Here is a 19,198-nt window from a genome sequence, read left to right as displayed (position 1 = left end):
ATTTCATTGATCTTAGATTAGTTTGAGAAAGAGAAATTTCTTGGGGACTATTCCCCTTTCAAATTTTCAAACTGCTTTAATATCAATACATTGAATATAATCATTAAGGCATTGGGGGAATTGATAATGTTTTTAGAGCTTTTCAATGCTTGGTTTTGCATCTTATCAAAGGCATTACTATTGTACTAGTCCTTGTAGACTTGTGAGAAATTGAATCATCTTCTGCATTAAGTCCTGAACATATCATATTGTCAAAAGAATGTGGCATGAGGCATTATTAATAACATTAATGGAAAGATGAAATATCAATGAAACTAAGAGACCTTAAATAAATGCACACTTAGAGTAACTGTGGGATAAACAAAATTTAAAGGTGTGTGTAGAAATGCAGTACAGTGTGTGTGTGTGTGTGTGTGTGTGTGTGTGTTTAAGCATGTGCCAGCACTCATGCACAGAAAATTCTCTCCACGTTTTTAGCTTCACCTGTATTTGAGTACCTCAAAGACTTTGATCGCCTGAAGCAAGGCTAGGATTTGGGCAAATTAATGTTTCTATAGTTTCAAAACCCGGGAATGCCTGAGACAGAGGATATGATGGAAAAATGGAAAAATATTCCAGGATCCAAAAAATGTCATTGGAGCAAACTTTCGAAATATAAGTTCTCTACCTACGAGGAATAATTTTTACTAGTTTCCTCTATAATGCTAGTTATTTCTTCTAGGAGAGACTGTTATAATGAAGTGGTAAAAATCACCTTTTGTTCACTCCATCCTTCTCATCTCCATCATAGTATAACTTACATAAATCTTTGGAGGCCTTGTGACCTAGAAGCATATGGAATTTAGGAACTATGTGATGGGAAAATCACTTTGTTCCCAACACATCGTAGGGTACGTTCAATCAACACATAGAGAGATCAACATGACTTTTATGTAATTATAGTTTGCTTCAACCTCCAGTCCTACCATGTTTCTAAGAATGAATGTGTAAATAGCAGCATACAACATCAACCTTATGTGCTTTCTTCTTAACAAGTCTCTCATGAACTATAAATGGCTTAAGTAAGCAATTCTCCATCTTCTGTAACTGCCTATTTTATTTTTGCCATTGTAGCTATATAAAATATCACCCACAAATATTCTCTCTACACCAGCCCTTAAACCACTTGGCAGACTCTGAGTCACTAATAAGTGTATATGGTAATTCTTCATAATTTTCAAATTGTACCTAAATACATATATACTTATATATATACAAAACCAGAGATCCATATTCCAATAATCCTGTAGAAGAGGTATAATAGAATTAATTACATTATGAAATTCTGAAAACTTAAATGCCATAGTGAAAATAAAATGAAAAATAAGAAGAAAGATATAGTTTTGAGCTATCCCTCTATTATTCATCAATAATTTTTGTTAAATAGAAGCTCAGCCACAACCCAAGATAAGGGGGGGGCACGTTCTCTGGAAAATTCCAAACAAGTAAAATTGATAATAGTTAAAGACCTTTTTCTAGGACCTCTGAGTAGCAGAATCAGGAGACTTTGCAAGATCACTTTTTTTTTAAGACAGTAAGTGTCAAGTCCAATGTTATATTTGTAATTGGTCATATTATGTTAGGAAAAAAGACTTTAATAGAATTTTTAATTTCCTCATGACAAAAATTTTTCTAGAATAAAGACAACTTGTTTTGTATCTGGATTGATTAATGCATCCCATAGAAAATACTATTAAATGAATTTCTCTTTATCCACAGATACAAAAGATTCATTACATAAAATAAACAAGAACAAGTAATAGTAGCTTCAAACTTATCTTCAGAAATTTACAAATAACATACAAATTCTACTTTAGAAAATACCCCTTAGAGATCTGTTGAAATAAAATTTTACACTGATGATTTTGCTTCAATGTTGTTTACTATATCAATTTATATCTCTTCTCTGTATATTGATCTCATTGTTACTAATATTCTAAAGATATTTGCAAATCCTTGGTGCCAGCGTATTTAAAACAGCCAAAGTATTCACCCCGTTGGAAGACACTGAAGCTTTATATCAGAATGTAAATGACATCTAGAAAGCATATGGTAATAGCTCTGGTTGTTCTATGGTGGGAGCCCAGCAGAAAGAGAAAAGTAGATCAATTTTGATGGAGTGGCAGAGTTGAGAAAATGTAAAAGCAGGATGCTATCTAGATAGGTAGGGTGACACCAGGCAAGGCAACTGGGTTTCGCAGTAGGGTTGAGGGTGGGATCCTGACAATAGGAGGCAGCTTCAGGTGACGGCTGACAACCTGAAGAAAATGAAGAAATAGGATTGAGGAAGCAAATGAAAAGGTTATCAAGGCAAGGTTTATTTACTTCATAATTTTGCTCACAGCAGGTCCAGATAGGCCGATGCCAAGGTAACTACAGACTAGACTATGTTTAAAAACACAGGACATTGGGCATGAAGAACGCAATCCTATGTAAGGGACATGTGGGGCTTCTTCATGATATGGTAAATCAGGTTTCATAAATCTTCATTTCATTTTAGTAAAATATGGCAATAAAAATCTAATTTACTACAAAAACATATGAAAAGGTATATTATTTTCCTATTGGCATATAAGAAAAAATTCTAAATCAGGACTTGTAGCTTTTTATTTTTCAAAATGAAATCACAGTTTCATTATTTCATATATGGTAACTCTGATCACAAAGAGGTTGCCCAATTCCTTAAGAATATGCCTGAAAATATTTCTGATTCATTTTTATTTCCCTTGAAAGTTTATCAATCCCTTCTTCCCAACTTTTAGAGAGACCCTCACCCCTCAAAAATGTTATATTTGAGCTTGTATTGGGGTTTGTTTTGTTGAAGAAAAGTTTGCTGTAAAAGGAAAAACTCTCACGAAAATCAGGGAACTGTGATTTCCGCTCTTTTTTTCCTGGATAATTCTGAAATGCAACATGAAACACTGAGGCATGATAGTAACAAGAAGGTGACCAAAAGCTATAGGAAGAGAAGTATGGTTTTAATGCAATCACATTAACTAAAATATCATACTTAAAACTTTATAGGACAAAGTGAAAGAACCACCTCAACATTTTAATCAAACCGATTTTCCAAAATATCTTCTAAAAAGCATATTTGGCAATTTTCATTTCTCTACAGACCTGGTGAAGAAAAGCGCTTTGTATTTACATATTTTTTTTCACATCCAATTGCATCAGAGAATATAAGGGAGAGTTGAAACTCACTATTATTTGGGGACAGAGAAAACTCAAGCATTTCTAATTAGAATTGAAATGCTCAACATCTGAAAAACTTACTTTAAAAAGTTAAACATAATTTGGGAAGTTTATACTCTTTCACATTAAAAAAATAGATTCAACCTTATCTGGTGATTTCAGTCCTAAGATATTCAATTATCAGTGAGGGTAGCTTCAATTCACCTTCCTTAAACAATGAAATCCAACTAGAAAGGAAATCTGTGTCACCAAAACATCCAAGTTCTTGAGCAGTACTCTCAATGTTGCATTCAGATCATATGTGCAAGTTCAATATGTTCCACAGGGCACTTCAAGCACTATGACTGTCATAGGCAGATATTTCATGAGGACAGGAATCTTGTTATCCTGAATGAATGAACTTCCCCTCCTAAAATGTGACTTTTGAAAGTAGCATCCGCACTTGCTTCAAACTCAGTTCTTTGTTTCTTTTCTGATTGAAATCAAGACTTGTAAGAATTGGGTGGGAACTGACCTGGAGGAATGTCTTACATGCTTTGGCACCTTGGTCAAGTTGGTGCATTTTTTTTGGAGAAAAAGCAATTTTCCCTACATTAGCATGTTTGTTCTGGCAAAGCTCTGAGAAAAGCAGGTTTACTCCAATCCTTCCAATACTTTAATCATAAATCTCTACTTTTTAAGCTGATGAGAAAAAAAACAACAACAACCAGTAGTTTTTCAAGAAAAAGAAAAGGTACATGGGCTTTAAGATAAAGGATGGCAATGTGCAAAATGTAGCAAGGAGAAAAAGTATCTAAAAATTTCATTTTTAAAATTGCTTATAAAAGTAATAGTAAGTGATGATGATGATTTTTCTCTTACAGAGAAAAGTGTCCTTTAAATACTGAAATACTTCATGATTAGAATCAGAACATGTACATGGAAGCATCTTTCATTTTAATCCATCAAAAAGAAAAAAAATGGGTTACAAAAAGCTTTTATCATTTTTAAAATAATGAAATTAGAGAAGTATATCTCATTGAAATCAAAACATTTTTCCTAAAGTTAACAAATAAATATCCCTATTATTCAGTAGAGAAATGCTGTTTGTTACCTTAGAGCTTATTATTTGCAAATCATATTATAGACTCAAAGACGAAGTAGAGGAAAAAAGGGCATTGGTGATATTTTATTTAGTTGACCTTCAAAAACAGGACACATCTCTCCAAGACAATACCGCTATATTCTTTTAAAGAAGAAGGTAATTAAATCTATGACTTAGAACATCCATTTGCTTTAAGATTCAGATTGTCCACTTGTCAGAATTGAAATTTATGTGATCTCCTGACCTAGAACAGTGAGGCAATCCTTACCTGACACCCAGAGGATCAGCAGGGACATGGATTTTAAAGTTCTTTTTGCAGGATATTTCGGTGCCATTTCAACTGCAGCCAACTGCTACATTGGGCTCAATTTTGCGGGAATGAGCATGAGAAGTTATTCACTATCCAAGTGTTTCTTAGCTGTTAAATTATAGATATCTCTTAGAAAGGTCATTTCCTCTGAGTTTCCATATTCTTTCCAGTTCATTAACTTTCTTCATCAAGAAAATATCTCTCCTCAGATGTCATACTGCTATCTTAAGTCAAAGGTATATTTTCTTTACTCCACACCTTCACCCCCATTTCAGACCATGTCATCTTCCACTATATCCTTTCTTGACCCTCTTTTCACTATAGTATTTCAGAGTTCCTACTCAATTCCTTTCTGTTCAAGCCAGCAGTTCTATAGTCCTCACTTTGATTCTAGCCTCCTCTCTTGGGTTCTTCATTTGCTTCTTTATATACAGTATTCCTCCCAACACCATCATTCCCACAAGTGCATTGCTTATACTGTGGTATAATTTTTGTAACTGCATTTTGCTCCTGAGATTTCCAATCTCAAAACCTAAGATGGATATGAACTCTTCTTTTCTTTTTACAATTTCAAAAAATGTATTAGCAATATAGAAAACAATCACTGCGTTATACACCAAAAGGACATGAAGATGAATGACGCATAACTACTACCTCTAAACACTTATAACCTAGTGTTGCAGGTTAAAACAAGTAACCAATAAGCTCAGTAGAATGATCCGTATGACTAGTGCTATTAACAAGATACGAACATGTTACTGGAGGTGTTCACAAGAGGAAGAGATTCCCTGGAGAGAATAAAATCAATATCAGCTCTAGATCTTTGACCGTGGACTCTGAGAATCTTTCCTGTGGGGTATGCACCCTTTTAAAATGTTTTCCTATCACTGTTGCAATGCAGCACATGAATGAAACCACAGATTAGTTGGGCAAATGTAACTTGTTTTGCAAAAGGGAAGATTGTTAGTTCACTCAGAGGAGTTGACCATTCATGCTGGAGTCATTTACAGATGAACCAGAGGTGCTCATAACCCAGCACTGTCTCAAGCTATCTTTCCAAATAGAAAATTTGGGCTGAAAATCTTGAGTCTAATTTACAGGCTGCTGAAGCTGAGTCATCACTAGGAAAGATGATTTTTCTCCGAATCTTGATTCCTCCGTTATTACTCATTTTTGCCTACTATTGTCTTAAGTTTTGAGGATTACTGAAATATGTTGTAAAAACAGACATTTTATTCTCACTTCGGTGTTCTAATAATCACCTCGCATTTGCATATTTGTTCAAAGTTGCAATGAGACCCTGGAACATATGCATTCCTCTTTCTTTGCTCATCAGTTGGCTGGGTTTTGAATTGTATTTTCTATGCGTGTTGCTGAATGGTGACTCATTCTGTGAGATGAGCCACTCCGTGAGCGGGTAGCAAGTGGCTCAGTGTCCTTTTCCCCTCAGGACTCCTAATGCCAAGTCAGATCATGCTTTCACGACCAGATCTGCAAGGCAGCACCAGTTGTTCTGTTCATCTGCTCCTGAGATGAATTTCCAGACTCCCCTGACAGACAAAGCACGTGCTTTATGTAATGTGCTAAGGAGCAGTGAAGTGTGAGGGAATGAGAGGAACAGAACAAGGCTTGGTACACTGAAGCAGAAAGAGTCGGTTCATCACAGTAGCCTGGGGAGGAAATGGAGAGGAGTGATGACCGTGAGGTACTCCCCAGTCTGCTAACCTCTTAGCAGCAGTAACAGCAAAACTAGAGCTGGCCCTTGAGGTGGTATTTGGTATCCAGTGGCAGGTATTTTTCTCAGGTACATCCAAGCAATAGAATCAATTTATATGTACATTGTTCTTTTCAAAAAATACATTATTGATCAGTGATTAATATATCCTAAAGATTTAGAGCAATTTACTTGTTGCAAATTACTATTAAAGTTGTTCTCTTGTTTTTTCTTTTCTTTTCTTTTGTGAGGAGAGAATTCTTAGAAATATGACAAGAGACAGATAAAGGGCATGCATAATCCTCATCAAAACAAAGGCTTAGGTTGTCCAAAAATGAATCCAAGAAGATTTGCTTTCATGACTGATTATTTTCAAAATCTGCTCACTGCAAATAAAAAAGATTTTATGAAACATTTAGAATTCTTCCCTAAGTGGAGATTTTAAAAACCTCAAAAAATGGGAATACCTTAAAAGAAAAAAAAAAACCAGGATGACAAAACGTGACAGCAAATTAGAGAGAGAAAATTTGATAAAATCTTGGAAAATACAGGATCAGGAGGGAGGGCCAAGTAAGAAAATACAATGATAATTAAATTATATTTACGTTTAAAAACAAGCCAGACAGAATTTTACAAGTAGGTCTGAATTGTTCTTAGCTCAAATCTGTTGCAATGATTAAGATCAAACTCAATAAAATAATTTTTCAAAGTGTCAGTGGACCAAAGAGAATGATAAAACACCTTTTCTTTTAGTGCTTATGGTTGTGGTTCTGACATTTAGTGTAAAACGAGATGGTAAAGAAATGAGACTGATTTCTAGCAAGTGCATGGGAGGAATTTTCTGGAAGAATATACATGAGAGTAAATGTGTATGCAAATTAATCTTAGTTTTTAAATATCATATTACATTGTGTTAGATAGAGCCTTGCTCTTCACAACTGGAAGTGTTTGTAGGCAATTAAAATTCCAAGGAACAAAAACATGTTTTAATTTGTTGAGTCATTGGGTTTAATTAAAAGAAGTCTAGAGAAACCAAGTTTTCCTTATATTTTGATTCAGAATTATTGGCTTAAGACAAACCTCATCCTACTTTAAGACTTGTGCTGAAGAGCAAAGATAGATGTGAAGTGGATTTTTATAGGAAGAACTACCTTATATATAACTGCACATTTAAGTAAACAACATTATCTGGTGCCTGCCTTTTCCTCCACTTTGTAAAAACACTTTAAGCTCTAGCTAGCAATACCTACTATATATAAGCTCACATCTTCACCAAGAGTAAGAGATGCAGTTCTTACTATAATGTCCACGTAAGTTAACTCTCAATTAGGTACAGACCCTTCTCTTTACCAACAAGACAAGCCACATAGTATAATTGAAGCTAATACCCCAAATCTGCTTCAGATGGTATAGAGACCACACAGGACAAAGTACACATGACAAATACAAACCTGGTGGAATTTGCCCTTTTTATCAATCCTTGTCTTTCTTACTCTTTCTAGCCTCAGACGCCTAGCGGTTCAAAGGAAAAAACTGACAAGATCCCCATTTTCTGTACTCATCCATTGTCGCCGCCAGGCCCAGACGCTTCGCAGTGAGGCCGTGTGCTTTTCTGCAGATCCAGCCTTGAATGCTAAATAACTCTGCTCTGCACACTCCTCTCTCTGCGGAGCATAGGGAAATGGCAGCTAGAGCAATGAGTGGTTGCCATGGCAACAAGGAAAATCTGCAACCTCTTGCATTGTTAGGCCTCCGTGTTTATTTGCCTTGCGGGGTTGTGCAGATGGCTTTAGTCGTGTCATAGGAGAAATGGTTCTGTACTTTTTTGGCTCTGCGTATATTAATATAATATCATATACAATATGCCATATTTTAAATGGGATGATGACTCCTATTAGTGAATCTCAAATCTGGGAACGGAAGCGGGAAGGATGAAAGGAAAGAAAAGGCAGGTTCGAATTTTCTAAGACTGGAAGGGGAAACAGAGAGAAGCTTAAAGGTATATTCAGCTTTTTGCATAGGAATGATGACAAACTTTTCCTCCATCATATATTTTTAAGCTGAAACTTACAATTCCAGGAACAATACACTTACATATCTGAGTATGTTCATCGTTTGGCTGCCTGACTTATGGGGATGTTAAAGGGCAGGTTAAGACTTCCAAAGGCACAGCTTCATTGGTAAGTTCTGGAAAAGCGATAGTGTGGAAGAACTTTTCCAGATCTCACTGTTTCAGGAGGGAGTAGACCTGAATAGGATCCCTGGAATGCTGGGAAAACAAAGCAATCTTGGGGATCTGGGTGAGGGAGGTAACTGAGGATATGTTCTTTAATCTTTAAATTTATTCCAAGAGATAGCTGATATTGGCTTTTGATGATCACAAAGGCACTTTATACTCTGACTGGTGTTTCCTACTTGTGTTGAAAGAATTGTACCTTAGGACAGTCAAAATCACAGAAGCATGATTTTCAATACTTCAATGTTGTGGCATCTATACACTTCTGAGAACCCCCTCCTTTCCTGCTCCACTCATACTGAAGACCAAGACTAAAGCATGGTTTTCTGTCGTGCTTCAAGGTCCATGGATGTGGCTGTTCTGCAACAGAAGGGGCTATAATTGAGAGCTGCGACAGCTGGCTGTGCTGTTCTGGATCTGGCAGTGTGGGGTGGTGGACAGCACCCGGGTCTGGGCAGCAGGGGGCCTGCAGGCCAGTTGTAGTCATGTGATCTCGGATGGGTGACTATACCTGTAAAGAGGAGGACTGTGAAAGGTGGTCTCACTTACTGGTTTCTTCCAGTTCTCTCTTTTTTTTTAAAATATTTTATTTATTTATTTGACAGAGACAGAGAGAGCGAGCACACACAAGCAGGGAGAGCAGCAGAGGGAGAGAGAGGAGCGGGCTCTCTGTTGAGGAGGGAGCCCCACGTGGGGCCTGATCACAGGACCCTGGCACCATGACCTGAGCCAAAGGCAGACGCTTTACCCACTAAGACACCCAGTTGCCTTCTTCCAGTTATTTTGATAGGATTGCTAATGTGAGTTTGGGCCCCACCCTCAGATAAGAAACTTCAAGATAGGGCACCTCATTTTCACTCAGAGTTGGAACTCTGGGGGTACCAAATGTGGTCCTCTTGCTTTCTTCAATAATATTAAGGTGGAAAATAGAGGAAAGGTTTATTACAAGCCTGTTATGATTCACGCTTTGGAAGACAATTTAAAAATGACTGCTTTAAAACAAACAAAAAGCAGAAAGAGACTTGTAAATACAGAGAACTGATAGTAGCCAAAGGGAATGAGGCAGAGGGAAGGGGCAAAATGGATGAAGGGGAGAGGGAGGTTTAGGTTTCCAGTTACGGAACAAATAAGTCATGGGAATAAAAGGCAGAGCCTAGGGAACATCGTCACTGGCACCGTAATAGCATTGCATGGTGACAGATGGGACCTACACTTGTGGGAAGCAGAGCACAACGTACACAGAAGTTGAATCACTATGTTGTACACCTGAAACTAAAGTAACGTTGTGTGTCAGCTATACTTCAATAAAAAAATAAATTAAAAAAATGATGTTTTTAGTCTCATAATAATAGCTTTCCTAAGTGACTAGATTCTCACTGGTTTCTCATTTCTTTTTTTGGGGCTTTTTTGGCATGGCTTCTAAAAAGGTATTTTAGTGAATAAATGGAAGACAAATTCTCAAAGTATCAAAAGTTATGCTACAACAGGTGAGCAAATAATTCTGTCTACTTTTCTATGGATTAGCTTTAAATTGTGAGGAAAGAGATGAAATCTAGAAAACGAATCCATAAAGAAATAGAATTTAAAATATTGCCTTCTAGAATTCCCTTCTCCCCTCTTCCCCCAGTCTCAGCACACAGGATCAAAGATAACCTGCCTATGCACTTGCATATGCAAAAATCAAAAATTATTATGGCCCAGAAATGAAGGTGAACATTGAAAAGGGTAGGTGAGAGAGGACGAGGTCAGATCTTTGGTTGAAGTAAGCCCTCCTGAGGCAGCAGGGGAGGGAGATGCAGTAATTACGTTGTATTTATTATGTGATTTTGCTTTTAGAGATGAATAAAAATGAACAACTTTGGGGATAAATTTGTTTCTAACAATGAAGAGGGACTATAGCAAAGTAGGAGAGGATAAGAAAGATCTTTGGATTCAACCAGTTGTGGCCTGGCCACCACAATGTATAGCTCAAGACCCAGTGTTACTGGAAAATGTGCCATGTTAACAGTGTCCTGAGAAGTATCTTTTCTACGGGAAAAATGCAATGTACTGATACATCACATGTGAATGGTAAAAGACGAGGCTAGTGCATTGCTCCTCTGGTCCTCTTTAAAATTATCACCTTGAAATATAATGCCAGCTCATGTTAGTGATCCCTACCATCAAAGGATAGCATTTTTAAAGACCATATTTCAGATTTAAGAACACTTTTTACTGGGAATGATTTTTTTTTTGTGAAACAGTTATGTATAAACCATCAATAATAAAAGGTACTATTTTATTAAGCTAAAGTTTGGGAGGAATCCAATTGCACATTAACTTATCACTGGAACATCCTCTGTAGGTATGAGGAGACAATATTGTACACTTTTCCTTTCCTGCAGCTTTTCACGTTGTATGGACTTAATACATGGCCTGTTATTTCTGGAGGGAGGGTAATTTAAAATCACGCCCTAGTCTGGATTGCACACCTTACTCTGGTAACCCACAGCTGGCTGTTTACAACTTTCGTCACTATGAACATACATATAGAACTTCTGGAGTCACGGTCTCAAAGGTAACATAAGATTCATGAGAAATATGATGAATTGAATTCAATATTAACTCTGGATGGTCCTGAACCCAAAAATTAAAAGAAACATCTGTTAATCTCTTTTTAATTTATATTACTTTCTCAGAGAAGCAGGTGAAGACACACTGATCTGGCAAAGAGATTTTTCTGATGCTCTTAAATAATTAAGACCACTGAAAAGAAATAGTGAGTGATGTTGGCTCTTCACTGCTTGACTGAGCACACACAGTGACTTTTTTCTTTTGTGTATTACAAGCTTCTATCATCATCTGCAAGATTCGACTGGTAAGATAAGACTTTTCAATAGTTTTCACCATTAATTTGAAAAGGACTTTCTTTTTTCTTTTGTGTTCATTCATGCACTCATGCATTCACTCATTCATCAACATATATTAATTAATCACGTGACGTGTAATGTCAGGTGTTGCAGGACAGGATGATGAGAAAAATCTTGGCCTATCACGTTATCTCTTGCCTTTCCCACAGTCATCTTGCTCCAGTCTGTCCTCATCTCCTCATGCCTCAATTTCTTCAAAACCTTCCTGGTTAGTTGTCCTTACACCCAAGTCCCACCCTGTTCAAGCTGTATTACACTCAGCTGTAGAAAAAGATGCCTTGATCAAGAGTGCCCTGTTGTCCATATTGATACTACTACCACCACCACCAATAACAATAATGGTACTCAATAGATGTTGTTCTTTGATCTGTTGACTTTGTACACTTCACCGTCTCATTTAACCCTCATTGTGACCATGAAAGGCAAAAATAACATCTTTATTTCAGTCGTATCCACAGTTTCTTGCTAATGGGGCGTATGTGCCTGTTGAGCACTGCATAGCTTCCCAAATGCTTGAATTAGATTGCACACTCACTCTCCTCTCCTGTTCTACATGAATTTCTGCAGGTACTTGCTTCCTATCACAGCAGCTGCCGAAAACCGAAAACTGACTTCGCATTGATAAGTCTTAAAAAGGAATGTGGTGTGATCGAATGTTGAAACTGTGAACTATCTTGAGGTCAGGCGGTGTTTACAGATGCTGAGTATCACTGTGTTTCCCTTTGAGCAATTAAAATCCTCTGCTACCCCCGCTGTGAGTTTGCTGTGACTTCTCCAGATGCTTCTGTGCACAATTTGGGAAATTTGGTCCTATGGAGAAACGATCCCTCTTCAATGCTGCCTTTCTGTACTGCTCATTTGGCACAGAACACATTGTGTGTCACACTTGAAGTGTGTGCACAGGTCTCATGCTTGCTCCTGGATCATCTGCTCTGTGAAGTTCCTTGCACGAGCCCTAGCACAGAAGTGGGCACACCTTGCGTGTAGAAAACGCTCAATAGTAGTTTATTGAATGAGGGGATTAAAAAAATTACACTATGTCCTTATGTAATTGCTCCCCAGTGATTCAAGATGCCTTTAATTGTACCCCACTGAAATTTAAATATATTTTTTGAACAAAGCGTACAGTTGAGAAGTGTTGCTGACTAATAGATGGAGTGCAGGAAACCAGTGTTTGAATAAGTAAGGGATGACTTTGAAGGGGGCATACCCTTCCTTGTTAACTTATAGTTTACCTATTCTTTCTGGAGCAGCATGTCTGCAAGATACTTTGTTCAAACACATTATATTCTGATTACAGAAAAAAGGAAAATAATGGTAAAGAATACAGTGCAGGTGAGTGTTTCTTGATGTTGTTAATGGTATATAATGACTGTGCAATCCATGATGATATTATCAGTGACAGGATAAAGAGGACTACTGGTAGAAATTACACTTTAAAAGTAAGTACTTAAGAGTAAATCAAATTATGTTCTCCTTCAAGCATCTGTAATAATAGTTCTTACAAAGCTCTCTGAAGAAGTATGTGTGTTTTGTTTCCTTTCCTTCTCCCTTTTTCTAAGATTTTTTAAAAATTTTTATTTATTTTTATTATGTTCAGTTAGCTACCATATAGTACAGCATTAGTTTTTGATGTAGTGTTCAACAATTCATCAGGTGTATGACTCCCAGAGATTTTATCTTTTTAAAGTAATCTCTACACCCAACATGGGGCTTGAACTTGCAACCCCAATATCAAGAGTCATATGCTCCACCAACTGAGCCAGCCAGGCGCCCCAATCTCTCCTTTTTTTTTTTTTTTTTTTAAAAGGCTGGGAGACAGACTCCAAATTGCTTTCTGCCCGCAAAAGTAAACATGCTTCTATTCAGTCAATCAGATTTAGGTCCAATATTATTCCAGGGAATCAATAAGTAACTATTTGTGAAATTTTCTTTCAATGAGTTAAAATGCTGACAGTTGCTAGCAAAATATACATACACTGAGCCATTTGTCTATTAAAATTAAAGTGGTAAAAACTAAATAGGGAGATGAGATGAAGAATACAACAGATTTGGGCAAACGTTGGGCTAGTTCCCAAGATTTTTCTCTTCTTTCGGTGTCTATTTCCCCTGACTGACTGCAATTTCAGTCCTAGCACTAGTGAAAGAAGATCACCGCAATAAATTAATTCACTTTCAGATGAAGCAGACTTCAAAGCACAAAGCCTGGGGACAGAAGAACCCTTAGTTACCTGCTGTTTCTCTGTCAGCTGAGGTCAGCTCTCCGTTGATTCCATTCTCTTTGGTATCTGAATAGGTGCTCTGTGACCCATGTTCTCCAAAGGCGCCCTCTTCATCCTCCCTGTATGGGAATCCATTGGCGCTTCGGACAAGTCCTTCCCCTGCCCCGCCTTGATCCTTCATCTCAGGTGGGTGTGGGTGTGCGGATGCCTCTGTTAGTTGAGCTGAGGTCCAGTGAGGCGCCTTCGCTTCATCTTTCCGATCATCTGCCATTCTTCCACGCCCTGTGACCTCTCCTGGGATAGGAATCAGAAACATAGTAGCCATCACTTTGGGAAAATCTGATCTGATATGACTCTTACTAAGACAGGGGAAACTTAAAACAAACTCAACAGTTATTCAGGCTGAAAAACCATGTTTAATAATCCACTGTTAATATCAAGCAAATAGTTGTTGTTAATACCTGGGTTTTTAACAGATCTTTTCTGGGCTATCTATTCCTTTATTATATGACCACCAACAATTTACATATGTATATATTTAAACTAGTGTTTGGCATTTAAGGAGATATCTGACGTTCACTGACACATGATATTGACTGTACAGTAGAGTCGAAGAATCCTTCAGGACAGGGGAAACCACAGCATCAGGAAATTGGGTATAAAAAGGTAAGAAAAGAAATGGCTAAGGGGAAATGATAAATTAGGGAAGATTACTCCAAGCACTCTTTTAAAAATACAACTCCCCCCAAACCCTAGAAAAGACAATGTCTAGCATATTAGTCCTTTCCGTTTCAAAGGTGTTCAATTCAAACCAGAGATGGATATGTTTTCTTGGATGCTGTATATTAAAAGATAGTTTTGACTTAATTTCTCAGCAAACTTTCCTAAACCCTATCTACAGATTAATAGTATATATAGATATACTAAGATTTTCTCTTAGTATAAATCTTACATGGAGAAAGAATAAAAAATACAGTATTAGGCCCACATCCTACCTTATAATGTTATTTCACAGCTAAGTCAAATCAGATCTGGAGAAGTTAAGTCACTGACATAGACCAGGTAGCTGTAAATTATAGTAAAGTTTGAATAAGTCATGGAGTGGGTGTTCTGCACACGGTAAGCGAATGATTGATAATGCGTGGCCTTCACTTCCACGCTGATGCCACTAGGTTTAGAGATGTAGCCAAGAAAAAGTGATTCATCACTCAGTTCTAGAAAGCTGCTGCCAGCAATGTAGTCTCATGGATGGCCTATTGTCCCCAAACTGAGGATCATGACAGAGGCAATGACTGTCTCTGACGGAAATGAAACACTTTCCTGTTTTCAAAAACAGCAGCTCAAGTAAAAAACTCCAAACAAAATTGTATTAAAACAAATCTACTTCCTGTTACTAGCTCTGTTTAGGGACATCACAAATAAATTAAGCTATGAACAAAGTAAGCTTTCCTACAGGGTTCCTAACAAGGATTTGTTTTTTTTAATTTTTTTTTAAAATACTGAATTTCAATGCTTTCCTCAGGTTCTCATTCTAGTTTTCTATTAATTCCAGGAAGAGCTAGATAACTCATTTAAACAACTTTGACTAAAATACCAAGCCTCTCCCCAAATTGCTTTTCATAAGGGTTCTGTTTAGTGTCCCTAAGAACATATTTAAAAAGGATAGAAGTTTAGCTTTTATTATTAATTTATTTATTAAAAAGATTTTGTTTGTTTATTTGAGAGAGGGAGACAGAGAGAGAGAGAGAGAGCAGAGTGAGAGAGAAAAAGCAGGAGCACAGGGAGGGGCAGAAGGAGAAGCAGACTTCCAACTGAGCGGAGAGCCCAACTCGATCCAAAGATGCTGGGATCATGACCTGAGCCGAAGGCAGGCGCTTAAGCTATAGGAACAAGGGCCTGAAAACGTGGTGAGTACAAGAGTTACTTGCAAATCTGTCTCCAGGTATTATTTAGGACTGAAAGAATGTTCCAAGGCAGACATGGCGAATGTCTAAGACGCAGACGCCTGATGGGAGGAGTGTACCCTCAGAATTCAGCACTCCATGTATATATCTGGAAACTCTAGTTCATCCTTATAAAGATGATTCTGCAATGTTCTAGACTGCATTCTGACATTGTATTCCAGTCAAGTATCAAAGGATCTCATTCAGGAGTCTAAGGACTGTATTTTTTCTGAGCTGTTGTGTCATCTTCATATGTCTAACGGACCAAAGAAATATCTAGATTCCAATTGTGACCTTTGTATTTGAGACCGTGGCTCAGCATCCTTATCTTTACATGCCTTGGTTTCTTTATATTTCTTTCCCCAAAATAGCTTAATAAAAATTTCCATATTCTTACGTTGTCCAATCTATTTTGCATGCTGAGTGAATACTTGTAAGTAGGAAGTTTCCCTAAAAGAAGTACATGCCTTGTTAATGCCACTTAAAACAAAAATTAATGGGTTTTAATTTTAGAACACTTTTAGATTTGCAGAAATATTAAACAGATAGTACAAAGAGTTCCCATGCAACCCTGTATACAATTTCCTGTTACTAAAATCTTACCTCAGTATGGTGTATTAGTTATAATTAATTAAAAATATTAATACATTATTATTAGTTTAAGTCCATAGTTTACTTAGATTACCTTAATTTTAGCAATTTCCTTTTTATGTTGTTGTTTTAGAATTCCATCCTGCAAACATCAATATTTCTTTTCATGTCTCTTTAGGTTTCCCTTGGCTGTGAGAATTTCTCAGTCTTTCCTTGTTTTTGATGACCTTGAAAAATACTGGTCAGGTATAGATAGAATAATTCTTCTATTGAAATGTGTCTGATGTATTTTCATGATTAGTTTTGGGTTGTGTTTTGGGAGGAAGACTGTTAGTGCTAAAATGCTCAAATAAGCTTGAGAAATGCTGAGTTATAGGGGCTTGTATAACTTCAGCTTTCTGAGAGCTTTTGATACACTACTGGAATTTTGGAATCTCAGGAAGGGGCAGTGATGTACAAAGCATTCCAACCAATTGGCCATAGAAAACTTTTTCTGATGCCATGTTTATTAACACGTCCAAAAGGATTTGGGAAATGCTTAGGTTTGCATTTTAGCCTTTGTTTAATGCTGAGAGTCCTAGCCACAGATCTTCAAAGTAAAAAAATAATATAGACACCCAAACTCCCAGCTAAAATCGGCAGTTTTTCCCCCCAGGGCTCTTTGGAAAAGATCTGTCAGTGACAAAAAAATCCTCACCTTGAACCTAAAAAAACAATGCCTGACTGGGGAAGAGTATCACTTGGTAACAATCCACTTAAAATGTTAAGATACTTTGTTTTCAAAATACCAGGCATTTAAAACATAAATTCCTTAATGGTTAATGCTTTAGAGTTTTGGATTCTTTTCAATTAATCAAGAAAAGCTCATTGTGGAAAAAGAAAGAGCTGGCTGGCCATGCTGCTTTAATTAATATCAGAGGTACCAATAACAATGAGTCAATTACCTAAAATGCATCATCTGACTTCCTGATAAGACTATTAAAATAATACACTTTAAAATACTTGCAGATTAATCAGACATCATTTTCTAATTTGTCAGTATTAGAAATGTACATAGTCTTACCATCTATTAAGTGACAATCATTTGAGGAGATCTTAAGCTATAATCAGCATTGCTCTGACAAAACTACTTTGAAAGAAAATAAGATTTGGAAAGATTTTCATCTGCTCTACTGAAAAGCTGCTGGAATCAAAGGAGACACTCTTTGACCACATTCACTTATAATCACAACATGGTAATATTAAAATACCACCCACTCATGGTAAATTTCACTTAAATTCCTAATCAATGTTTTGGGGTCATAAATTATCTCCACTCTTCACAATGGTATTACAATATAGCTAACTGTGATTACAGGGTCCTTTAATTTCTTCTTCCTGATGTACAGTAGTACTTTTACCTGAATCTCCCTGAAAACTGTGACTGTAGTATGGAAGAAGATAAGAAAGCTGAGATAAACGCTAATCCCCTCCAAACCTATAAAAGGAAACTTGTGAGGTACCAGGAATTGTAACATTTCATTCCTACTGTGTAATAAGAAAGACTCTCCTCTTTCCATATTGTAAAAGATCACAGATCCTAACTGTTTCTAACAGCTGAACAGCTGTGGGGGTCTACCACACAATCATCTGGTTTGATTATTAAACTGAAAAGCTACCTGAATTCTTCCCTCCACCTCCCTTCCAACAGTCTAGTTTGATAATGTGGGCAAGGAAATTATTAAGTTGAAAAGAAATGTACTAAGTCCAAGACATTGATTTCCAATTTATAAAAATTTGCAATGGGACTCTTACCTGGTAGGGCTAAACACAAATGCCAGTATTAATGGGGATACAGCTATCTGTAATGTGGATTTTTAAAAAAGAGATCTGAGAGGTTAAAATTTCTTGTTATATCAGAATGAGATATCTCACTTGACCTGATCATGTCACTGCTATTATACTGCATATTCATTTCAATTAAGATACACAGTTGGAATGAAAGCTGAGAGAAGATCTTGTAGGACCAGAAATGTCAGTCGTGGACTTGAGCGGTAACCTGCAATCTTTGCTACCTTTTTTTTTTTTTTAAAGATTTTATTTATTCATTTTATTTTAGAAAGAGAGAGTGAGAGCAGGGGGAGGAGTAGAGGGGGAGGGAGAAAGACTGTCAAGTAGACCCCGGGCTGGGTGTGGAGCACAAGTGGGACTTGACCCCAGGACCCGGAGATCACCACCCTAGCCAAAACCAAGAGTTCCATGTTTAACTGACTGAGCCACCCAGACGCCCCCTACCCTTTTTTATTTAACCATTTCCTCTTGATCAAAATTCCAGTTTTTAAAATTCCAGTTCTTAAAATTCTAGCTTTTTCCCTCAATAAACCTTCAGTCTGTTCTCTCAATCTAATGCACCTTGGCAAAAGCACACATGCTTTCATCCCAGCGGTTGAGCCACTGATCACGGCTACCACTCTAATTCATTTCTTTGATGACTAATTATAAAAAAGTAAGTTTCATTAGTATTTGGCGATCTGTCATTAACTTTTGATTCTAAGGCTATGAGCCAAATGATATGGCTTGGCATGGATTAGATTTCTAACCTTTTGAAGATTCAACGTATATCACCTTATATTAAAACCAGAATGAAAACAGTCTTTCTAAAGATTAAATTCCCAGTTGAAATGGTATATGGATTAATTCCTTGTCTATTTATTCATATAAAATTATTCAATTTTGTTTTGAGGTAGATGTGATGCATAGATGTTTAATGCTGCTGACTAAAATGACTACTTTTCCTCATAGTGAGTAGAAGGTTTTTAGTACCATGAATCAGGAGCCTTATAAGTAGTCAAATCTCTTGGATAATTATAGTTAAGAAATCCCAAGAAAGAGAAGAGATATACAAGTAAAAGAGTAGAAGGAACAACAGCAACAACGAAAAGGAACAGAAAAAAAATTAAATAGTTAACTTCACAT

General features: G+C 36.8%; 1 protein-coding gene across 19 annotated transcripts in view; it reads right to left on the bottom strand.

The window, feature by feature from the left end:
- MAP2 (microtubule associated protein 2) overlaps positions 1-19,198 on the bottom strand; it is a 283,955-nt gene that overhangs the window by 62,840 nt on the left and 201,917 nt on the right. For all 19 annotated transcript variants that reach the window (XM_034655081.1, XM_034655088.1, XM_034655089.1 and 16 more), the window contains one exon: positions 13,719-14,003. In XM_034655081.1, the coding sequence (XP_034510972.1) occupies positions 13,719-13,980 (262 nt within the window). In that variant the 5' untranslated portion in view covers positions 13,981-14,003. The remainder of the gene's footprint in view (positions 1-13,718; positions 14,004-19,198) is intronic.

This window comes from Ailuropoda melanoleuca, chromosome 2 (genome assembly GCF_002007445.2).
Source record: "Ailuropoda melanoleuca isolate Jingjing chromosome 2, ASM200744v2, whole genome shotgun sequence".
NCBI lineage: Eukaryota > Metazoa > Chordata > Mammalia > Carnivora > Ursidae > Ailuropoda > Ailuropoda melanoleuca.
Note: the sequence above shows the minus strand (reverse complement) of the source record. Positions and strands in the feature narration are given on the sequence as shown.